This window comes from Oncorhynchus nerka, linkage group LG24 (genome assembly GCF_034236695.1).
Source record: "Oncorhynchus nerka isolate Pitt River linkage group LG24, Oner_Uvic_2.0, whole genome shotgun sequence".
Lineage (NCBI taxonomy): Eukaryota > Metazoa > Chordata > Actinopteri > Salmoniformes > Salmonidae > Oncorhynchus > Oncorhynchus nerka.
This window is the reverse complement of record NC_088419.1, coordinates 17,806,571-17,818,088: the sequence shown is the minus strand read 5'-3', so window position 1 is coordinate 17,818,088 and position 11,518 is coordinate 17,806,571. Positions and strand designations below refer to the sequence as shown.

At 44.4% G+C, this 11,518-nt stretch overlaps 1 protein-coding gene across 1 annotated transcript; it reads right to left on the bottom strand.

The window, feature by feature from the left end:
- Positions 1-497: 497 nt before the first annotated feature.
- Positions 498-1,433, bottom strand: LOC115107459 (proline-rich protein 2-like). Its single transcript, XM_029630851.1, has one exon. It carries the CDS (start codon positions 1,431-1,433, stop codon positions 498-500), a length of 936 nt encoding a protein of 311 aa, XP_029486711.1.
- Between the last annotated feature and the right edge of the window lie 10,085 nt (positions 1,434-11,518).

Genomic DNA, 11,518 nt, shown 5'->3' with positions numbered 1-11,518 from the left:
ATAAAGCTGTCCCCTCGTGTGCTCGTTAGATCAGGTAGTGTTCCTGTGCGCGCATTTGTGTCCCCACAGATGAGCACATTTCCCTGGGCCCGGGTCAACAGCATCAATGTAACAGTTTAGCTTTCATCTGGGTCAACAGCATCAATGTAACAGTATAACTTTTGTCCATTCCCTCGCCCCAACCCGGGCTCGAACCAGGGACCCTCTGCACACATAGACAACTGACAGAGCAAGGGGAACCACTACTTCAAGGTCGCAGAGCGAGTGACGTCACCGGTTGAAACGCTATTAGCGCCCACCACCGCTAACTAGCTAGCCATTTCACATTGGTTATGTGTGTGTGTGTGTGTGTGTGTGTGTGTGTGTGTGTGTGTGTGTGTGTGTGTGTGTGTGTGTGTGTGTGTGTGTGTGTGTGTGTGTGTGTGTGTGTGTGTGTGTGTGTGTGTGTGTGTGTTTAGTGCAGTTTAGTGCAGATGTATTGGAGGCGCTGTTTAATCTCACTTAATCCTACAGGGTTCTCCTGTCCTCTGACGACCTCTGCTCTGCGTAGATGCGCTGGTCCTGCTGTTGGGCCCTGTGGAGTGGAGGAGGGCCAGTTCTGGGCCGTGGGGCTTCCTCTCTGGTCTGTTAGGGGTGGTGGTCTGGTGCGGGGTAGTAGGCTGGGCCCAGTCCGGTCTGGCTAAGACGATGGAAGTGGTGATGCTCTGGTGGGACGTTGAAGTGGCCCTGGGTCTGGTGGGACGTTGAAGTGGCCCTGGGTCTGGTGGGGCGTTGAAGGGGCCCTGGGTCTGGTGGTGCGTTGAAGTGGCCCTGGGTCTGGTGGGACGTTGAAGGGGCCCTGGGTCTGGTGGGACGTTGAGGAGGCCCTGGGTCTGGTGGGACGTTGAAGGGGCCCTGGGTCTGGTGGGACGTTGAAGGGGCCCTGGGTCTGGTGGGACGTTGAGGAGGCCCTGGGTCTGGTGGGACATTGAAGGGGCCCTGGGTCTGGTGGGGCGTTGAAGGGGCCCTGGGTCTGGTGGTGCGTTGAAGTGGCCCTGGGTCTGGTGGGGCGTTGAAGGGGCCCTGGGTCTGGTGGGACGTTGAAGTGGCCCTGGGTCTGGTGTTGCGTTGTAGTGGCCCTGGGTCTGGTGGTGCGTTGAAGTGGCCCTGGGTCTGGTGGGACGTTGAAGTGGCTCTGGGTCTGGTGGGACGTTGAAGGGGCCCTGGGTCTGGTGGGACGTTGAAGTGGCCCTGGGTCTGGTGGGGCTCCTTGTTGGTGCAGTGGTCTGGTAGGGGTCTCTGGGCGGTCCTCTGACCAGTACATCATGGGGTGTTTGTCTACCAAGTGCCACGTCCTTTAGAGACTTGACAAACATCCCTACTGTCTGCATCCTCAGGTGGGAGTGGTCGTGCAGATGCTCTGGGGTGATTGTTGGGTGGTGAGCAACGTGCATGTTCGCGAGTAGGCCACACCCTCTGGTGATGTCAGCGTTGACTTTCTGAATGGCACGGGGTAGGAAGTCCTCTCTCTCTTGGTCTCTCTCTCTCTCTCTTGGTCTCTCTCTCTCTCTCTCTCTCTCTCTGTGTTTCTCTCTCCTGGTCTCTCTCTCTCTGTGTGTTTCTGTCTCTTTGTCTCTCTCTCTTGGTCTCTCTCTCTCTCTTGGTCTCTCTCTCTTGGTCTCTCTCTCTCTCTGTGTTTCTTTCTCTCTTGGTCTCTCTCTCTCTCTCTTGGTCTCTCTCTCTCTCTCTCTCTCTGTGTTTCTCTCTCTTGGTCTCTCTCTCTCTGTGTGTTTCTGTCTCTCTCTCTCTCTCTCTCTCTCTCTCTCTCTCTCTCTCTCTCTCTCAGTAAGACCAGTAACAACTCTTTCACTGTGACATCTTCAATCTCTCAGTATAATTGGGAGAGAAGTGATATTAACCACATCTGTGAAAACTTGTGATCTCACCTCATCATTTTGTCATGGAAACAGGAAATAAGAATGATTAGGGGAATAAGAATGTGGCTCAGAAGAGTGGTTGTACATTTATTTCACACCAGGTTCCTGTTAGGATCTTACTATGGGGGTGGACAGTGGGGGATTAAGGACTCACACACACCTCATTTAAAACTTCTAGAAATGGGACTTTTGCGTTCACTCCCTCTGTCCTAATAAGTCTCAATCCAGCAGGTTAGATCAGGTCAGTGTTGAGATGTAAAGCATGGTTTGTTCATGTTTGGTCTTAGCCTGGCCATAGGGAACACACATACACACACAGATAAACACATAAGTACACACACACACCCTCCCCAAATAGACACACACATGCACACACACACAGATTAGGGAGGAAGATTTTTTTTTAGGAGCCTTATTTCTTCTACAGCATATAGTTGAGAGAGATGGCGCCGACAGAAATGGTCACCTCACTTCAGGTCCTTAGAAAACTATGCAGTTATTTGCTTTTTTATGGATTATTTCTTACATTGTTAACCCAGAAAATCTCAAGTCTTATTACATACAGCCGGGAAGAACTATTGGATATAAAACCGATGTCAAGTTACCATCATTACGACCAGGAATACGTCTTTCCCGAAGCGGATCCTTTGTTCGGACCTCCACCCTGGACATGCGGTCTTATCCCAGAGGCCGACGCAAAACAACGTGGTCGCCGCAGGAGAGGCAGACGGAGCGGCCTGCTGGTCAGACTCAGAAGGCCAGCTCACCATCCACTGCTTCCTAGCATATTACTTGCCAATGTCCAATCTCTAGATAACAAGGTGGACGAAATTAGGGCACAAGTTGCCATCCTGAGAAGCATCAGAGATTGTATCATTCTCTGTTTCAAGGAAACATGTCTCACTCGGGATATGTTATCAGAGTCGGTACAGCCACCCGGTTTCTTCACGCATCACGCCAACAGAAACAAACATCTCTCTGGTAAGAAGAAGGGCAGGGGTGTATGCCTTATGATTAACGACTCATGGTGTAATCACAACAACATACAGGAACTCAAGTCATTTTGTTCACCTGACCGAGAATTCCTTACAATCAAATGCCGACCTCAATATCTTCCAAGAGAATTCTCTTCGATTATAGTCACAGCCGTGTATATCCCCCAAAGCAGATACCTCTCGGCCCTGAAAGAACTTCAATGGACTCTATGTAAACTGGAAACCATACATCCTGAGGATGCATTTATTGTAGCTAGGGATTTTAACAAAGCTAACCTAAGATCAATACTCCCTAAATTCTATCAGCATATCGAATGCGCGACACAAGCTGGCAGAATTCTGGATCATTGCTACTCGAACTTCCACGATGCAAACAAAGCCCTCCCGCGCCTTGCCTTCTGCAAATCTGACCATGAATCCATTTTATTGCTCCAAGCCTATAGACAGAAACATAAACAGGAAATGCCCGTGCTCAGGTCAATACAGGTCTGGTCTGCCCAATCGGATTCCACGTTTGAAGATGCTTTGTTCACGTGGACTGGGATATGTTCCGGATAGCTTCAGACAACTGTGACTATTAAAATCTTCCCTAACCAGAAACCGTGGATTAATGGCAACATTTACGCAAAACCACCGCTTTTAATCATGGCAAGGCGACTGGAAACATGACCGAAAACAAACAGCACAGCTCTTCCATCCGCAAGACAAACAAAAAGCAAAACGTCAGTATAGAGACAAAGTAGAGTTGCAATTGAATGGCTCAAACATGCGACGTATGTAGCAGGGTCGACAGTCAATCACAGGAAACAAAAACAAAACCAGCCCCGTCGCAAACATCGACATCTTGCTCCCAGCCAAATTACTTCTTTGCTCGCTTTGCTCCCAGACAAACAACTTCTTTGCTCGCTTTGAGGGCAATACAGTGCCACAGACACGGCCCGCTACCAAAGCTTGTGGGCTCTCCTTCTCTGTGGCCAATGTGAGAAAAACATTTAAACGTGTTAATCCTTGCAAGGCTGCCGGCCCAGACGACTTCCTTAGCCGCGTCCTCAGAGCATGCGCAGACCAGCTGGCTTGTGTGTTTAAAGACATATTCAACCAATCCCTATCCCAGTCTGTTGTCCCCAAATGCTTCAAGATGACCACCATTGTTCCTTTTCCCAAGAAAGCTAAGGTAACTGAACTAAATGACTATCGCCCCATTGCACTCACTTCTATCATCATGAAGAGCTTTGAGAGACAAGTCAAGGATCATATCATCTCCCCCCGACCTGATACCCTGGACCCACTCCAATTTGCTTACCACCCCAATAGGTCACACTGCACACTGCCCTATCCCATCTGGACAAGAGGTGTACATATGTAAGAATGCTGTTCATTGACTACAACTCAGCATTTAACACCATAGTACCCTTCAAACTCGTCACTAACCTCGAGACCCTGGGACTCGACCCCGCCCTGTGCAACTGGGTCCTAGACTTCCTGACGGGCCGCCCCCAGGTGGTGAGGGTAGGAAACAACATCTCCACCCCTCTGATCCTCAACACTGGGGCCCCACAAGGGTGCATTCTCAGCCCTCTCCTGTACTCCCTGTTCACCCATGACTGCATGGCCATGCACGATTCCAACTCAATCATCAAGTTTGCAGACAACACTACAGTAGTAGGCCTGATTAAACGGCCTACAGGGAGGAGGTGAGGTCCCTCGGAGTGTGGTGTAAGGAAAATCCCCCCCCCCCATCCACATCGACGGGACTTTAGTTTAGTTTCGTTTAGTAATTCGACCATTTTAAAAAGCAATACATGCACATGAATAAAATCATGGAGGATAACACACAACAAAGTCTGGGACTTATTTCCATTGTGGTCCTCTTGAGACAAGATGGCTGGACAAGATCGAATACAGTACGGCAGTGAAATAATAAAACAAAAACAGAGAAGAAGAACATCTATCTCATCATTCCAGTTACATCATAGGGTTTACTCATATGGGCACAGAAGACAGTAGTGGAGAAGGTGGAATGTTTTAAGTTCCTTGGCGTACACATCACTGGACAAACTGAAATGGTCCACCCATACAGACAGCGGGGTGAAGAAGGCGCAACAGCGTGTCTTCAACCTCAGGAGGCTGAAGAGATTTGGCTTGTTACCCAAAACACTCACAAACTTTCACAGATGCACAATTGAGAGCATCCTGTTGGACTGTATCACCACCTGGTACGGCAACTGCACCGCCCACAACCGCAGGGCTCTCCAGAGGGTGGTGTGGTCTGCACAACGCATCACCGGGGGAAAACTTCCTGCCCTCCAGGACACCTACAGCACCCAATGTCACAGGAAGACCAAAAAGATCAGCAAGGACAACAACCACCCGAGCCACTGCCTGTTCACCCCACTATCATCCAGAAGGCGATGTCAGTACAGGTGCATCAAAGCTGGGACTGAGAGTCTGAAAACAGCTATTATCTCAAGGCCATCAGACTGGTAAACAGCCATCACTAACATAGAGAGGCTGCTGCCAACATACAGACTCAGATCTCTGGCCACTTAAATAAACAGACTTAATAAAGGTATCACTAGTCACTTTAAATAACACCACTTTAATAATGTTTACATATCCTACATTACTCATCTCATATGGATATACTGTATTCTATACCATCTACTGCATCTTGCCTATGCCGCACTCCATCCCTTATCCATATATTTATATGTACATATTCCCTTTACAAATACATACTTCCCTTTACATTTGTATGTATTTGTGTGTATAAGGTAGTTGTTGTGAATTTGTTAATTACTGTTAGATAGTACTGCATAGGCGGGAACTAGAAGCATAAGCTTTTCGCTACACTCGCATTAACATCTGCTAACCATGTGTATGTGACCTTTAACATCTGCTAACCATGTGTATGTGATATTAACATCTGCTAACCATGGGTATGTGACCTTTAACATCTGCTAACCATGTGTATGTGACATTAACATCTGCTAACCATGTGTATGTGACCTTTACCATCTGCTAACCATGTGTATGTGATATTAACATCTGCTAACCATGGGTATGTGACCTTTAACATCTGCTAACCATGTGTATGTGACATTAACATCTGCTAACCATGTGTATGTGACATCAACATCTGCTAACCATGTGTATGTGACATCTACGAACCATGTGTATGTGACCTTTAACATCTGCTAACCATGTGTATGTGACATTAACATCTGCTAACCATGTGTATGTGACATTAACATCTGCTAACCATGTGTATGTGACCTTTAACATCTGCTAACCATGTGTATGTGACATTAACATCTGCTAACCATGTGTATGTGACATTAACATCTGCTAACCATGTGTATGTGACATTAACATCTGCTAACCATGTGTATGTGACCTTTAACATCTGCTAACCATGTGTATGTGACCTTTAACATCTGCTAACCATGTGTATGTGACATTAACATCTGCTAACCATGTGTATGTGACATTAACATCTGCTAACCATGTGTATGTGACCTTTAACATCTGCTAACCATGTGTATGTGACCTTTAACATCTGCTAACCATGTGTATGTGACCTTTAACATCTGCTAACCATGTGTATGTGACCTTTAACATCTGCTAACCATGTGTATGTGACATTAACATCTGCTAACCATGTGTATGTGACATTAACATCTGCTAACCATGTGTATGTGACCTTTAACATCTGCTAACCATGTGTATGTGACCTTTAACAATTTTTATTGCTTTTCTTTCAAAAACAAGGACATTTCTAAGTGACCACAAAGTTTTGAATGGTAGTGTACATATACATATACATGTACAGGATGCAGTTACTCAAATAATACATCAGTTGGCTCCACAAGTATACATAGATATACCTAACCTGGCTGCTTAATTATGACAAAACTAATACCACTAAGGATGTCTATTTCAATCCTGTTACATATGCTGTCAGTACTATATTCATTTTATGATCCTTTCGATTTGATGGGCAACATGTCAATTCATGTTGCAAGAGCTCTGATAGGTTGGAGGACGTCCTCCGGAAGTCGTCATAATTACTGTGTAAGTCTATGGAAGGGGGTGAGAGCCATGAGCCTCCGAGGTTTTGTATTGAAGTCAATGTACCCAGAGGAGGATGGAAAATAGCTGTCCAGCAGCTACACCATGGTCATACCCTAGAAAGTGCTGTTACTACTGTAGAGCTTCATTGCAAAATAGTGTGTTTCATTCAGGTATTTGGTGACGTGAATATATTTTGTATAGTTTTATCTAAAAAGGATAACTTTTTTAATGTTTCACTGTTTAAATCAAATTTAATTCAATGAGTAAGATGGTCCTCCCCTTCCTCCTCTGAGAAGCCTCCAATGACACATACAGATCGTGTGAGCTGTGTCACTCAGCACCTCCTAGCATACATCTCCAGATATTATCTGTCACTCCCTGATTTCAGATCCACTCTGCTCCTGTGTTAATGATTCTGAGGAGTGTTGACATGTTCACAAAATGATCCTCCTAGGCTTATCTCAAATTCACCAATAACGACTGTCTGTTTGTGTATGTGACTGGGTGATGGACAGCCAGAAAGCATAAGGAGCCTGGAGTCTGTAAACCCTAAGGTGAAAAGGTCAAATCCCAAAAGAGATGCACCTTCTTGAGGCCTGACTTGACTAGCAGCCAACCTGCTGTTTGACAATGAGTTGCATGAAATCAGAGATGGGCTTTCTTTCTGTCAGTCTGTGCTCTTCAATAGACGCATGCACACGCACACGCACACAGACACAGGCACAGGCACAGGCACAGGCACAGACACAAACACACACACACACACACACACACACACACACACACACACACACACACACACACACACACACACACACACACACACACACACACACACCGGCAAGCAATGATTTGGTGGAGTGAGGCTAAGGAACACCTGTGCCCATTAGGCCTCACACAAAGGGCTGCTGAGGGAGGGAGGAATATCCCCCTTCTCAAACATGAGGGACCTCACTAAAGATTCAGGCCCTAAATCACGCACACGCACAGACATGAGCACACAAACACGAGCACACAGACACGAGCACACAGACACGAGCACATTGAAACGTGCACACAGGCACTCGCAAATAGGAGCACACACACACCTAATTTAAGGTTTTCCGCACTGTGCAGATTCCTAAAGCGAACCTACAGTACAGGGTAAAGATAGCATTCGGATTTGGAGGTGTGTCACAGTCTCCATAGAGCCGACTCATCTTTCGAATGTTTTGCACTTCTATACCTACCAAATTGGTACCATACTCATGCCCAACAAAAACATGTGGACATTTCAGTGTTCCCAATGACCTCCACTCCGGACGTGTTAATATCTCTACGGTCCTTCTGTATTCAGTGAAAACCAAGCATTCAGTCTGTTTCATTGTAATGCCGCTAAAACACTAAGATGCTAAAACACAAAGATTCTAATACACAAAGATGCTAAAACTCAGAGATACAGCATACAAATGAGTTGGGGGTTTTGATCTGGTAAACAGTGAGGTGTCTTGGTCCTCAATACTACCAGACAGAAGAAAAAAAAACATGACAGCTTAATTCATATTTATTTGTAATTTATTTAACCCCAGTCTACTCCAAAAGAAAACTGCAAACAGAAATAAGGATGATTCCGTCAAGTGTTAAAGTTGCTCTGAGATATTTTTTATAGAAACTGAAAGCTAGGATCTTCCGTTTCAAATGTGTGTGTGTGTGTGTGTGTGTGTGTGTGTGTGTGTGTGTGTGTGTGTGTGTGTTGGATAACACAGCGAATGATCCCTTAAGGCAGCATATAATTTATTCCTGTGCAGAGGCAGATTCCTCCTCCTAAGGGGAGAGAGAGAGAAAGAGAGAGAGCGGGAGAGAGAGGGAGAGAGAGAGAGAAAGAGAGAGAGGGACAGGCTGAGCCTCACTGCATAATATATGATAAATCACTTTGTTGAGTTATTAGTTGTGACATCTCAGAAATCTCTCCCGCACTATCTGTCATCATTTAAAGGAAGTAATGAAAAGGGATTACCAATATAATATTTATCACATGGCAATTATTTTGTTATTTTGTTTCTTAGAGCTTTTAAAGCCCAAACTGGGCTGTGTGAAGTAGCCTTTACTTCCATGCTGTTTCTCTGAAATACATTAACATGGGCCTAGTGGAAACACAACTTCTAAAAGCATACTACACAGCATTGCTACTGCTATTGCCTTTGCAATTAGGCTGAAAGACATTTACGTAATGTAGATAGTGGAAACACAAGTAGGTTGTTCCACGAAAAGAGTGCCTATTTGATATTTCAAGTGGAAATTGTGCACCAATATTGAATTTTCGTGGAAATGTAGTGCTTTTTAATATAGACCACATGGAGAATTCAATCAAATGTGTGATATGAATCAAGGCTTGCTAAAGTGCCAAAATTCCCTATGTCAACCCTGTGTCACTTCTAGGAAGATTTTATTCACTTAATCACAAAACACTTTCCCAGTTTCACCATCATTGTAAAGCCCTAGTTATTTTGTGCATTGACAAAGTCATTTCTAAAGATTATTGATTATTTCATGTGATTAGTGATTCATTTACATTTGTAGCAGCTGAGCAGCTGAGCTGGTTTTATTCTTTTTGGTCATTTTCTGGTGTTTTCTGGTGGAAAACTGAGCAGGTCGAGCATAACACGTCGATCCTGTTATCCATAGATAGACAGACTAGAAATGTTTTAACAGTAAATAAATAAAAAAGTGTGAAGCCTGCATTCAATTGCCACTCTCTGTTGCACACAACAAGATTCCATTCCCCCTATCACAAGGAGATTCCTGGCTGATTTAATAAGAAATCTTCAACCCTGTTACTGCTATTACCATTACTCCTACTCCTACCATGACTACTACCCTTATTTACTGTTATAATTAAGCAATAAGGACTGAGGGGGTGTGGTACACGACCAATATTACCACGGCTAAGGGCTGTTCTTATGCACAACGCAACACGGCATGCCTGGATCCAACCCTTAGCTGTGGTATATTGGCCATATATCACAAACCCCTGAGGTGCCTTATTGCTATTATAAACTGGTTACCAACGTAATTAGAACAGTCAAAGTAAATGTTTTGTCATACCCATGAAATACCACGGTTTTCAACCAATCATTCAGGGCTCGAACCAGCCAGTTTATAATTATATTTGGAACAGACTGGTATTTCAATACACAGTTACAACATATCTTCCAAAGAGACTGACACGTTCTGTGAGATTCTGTCACTCCATACATACAGTATACGAAACAAAAGAAAAGCAACTGAGCCTGGCTGCCTAGGATGGTGTCTGGTTGGTGATGTGCTATTTGAAATTCATGTAGTGCCCTTTATCAAACCAAATTACAATTTTGTGTCAGTAAGCCCTGATTGCATGATTTCGGAGCCAATGGTACTGCTTCTCGGGGCCGTCTCCGGGCGTTGCCGCCTCCCAGGCAGGGGGAAATATGAAAATGTCACATATTAAATAACACATACACATATACACACACACGGGGCTATCACACTGGACACCAGCCAGAAGATCTGACACACAGCTATTATCTCCCAGGCAGAGAGAATGCAAATGAGCCTGGTGATATTATACCATTCATAAAAAGACACAGCTTATTCACAGGTGACACATCCTCTCTGCATATCCGTGTGTGTGTGTGTGAGTGTGTGTTCTGATGTGTTCTGGTAAAATGTAGTGCACTATATAGGGAATAGGGTGTTATTTGGGACACAACCACTGTTGTTTTGTTTGATGGAAAATATGAATACCAGGGATTAGGTCTCTGTCTCACCCTTCAACGGCAGATTTTCACTGGAGAATTCAATAAGAGGTTCTTTAAGTATTACCACATAATGAGTCATTTATGTAAAGGTATTCACACTGTGAATTTCTAATTAATGAAAATAAGATGTTCCCAAATCGCACAAGTATGGCTTCTTGTGACCAATTTAAAGAAATTGACTGTACATTGACTGTATATTGACTGTATATTGACTGTAAATTGACTGTATATTGACTCTATATTGACTGTAAATTGACTGTATATTGACTGTATATTGACTGTAAATTGACTGTATATTGACTGTAAATTGACTGTAAATTGACTGTATATTGACTCTATATTGACTGTAAATTGACTGTATATTGACTGTAAATTGACTGTATATTGCCTGTAAATTGACTGTATATTGACTGTAAATTGACTGTATATTGACTGTATATTGACTGTATATTGACGGTAAATTGACTGTATATTGACTGTATATTGACTGTATATTGACTGTAAATTGACTGTATATTGACTGTAAATTGACTGTAAATTGACTGTATATTAAATTATTTGTAGCAATGTTTTTCTTGATCAACAAGGGGCTTAAGTGGTGGGTGTGGCAATGGGCGCGGTTGGTCGTCAGCACGATGGAATTCTGTCCAGGCCCTTGGAACAATGGGCGCGGTTGGTCGTCAGCACGATGGAATTCTGTCCAGGCCCTTGGAACAATGGGCGCGGTTGGTCGTCAGCACGATGGAATTCTGTCCAG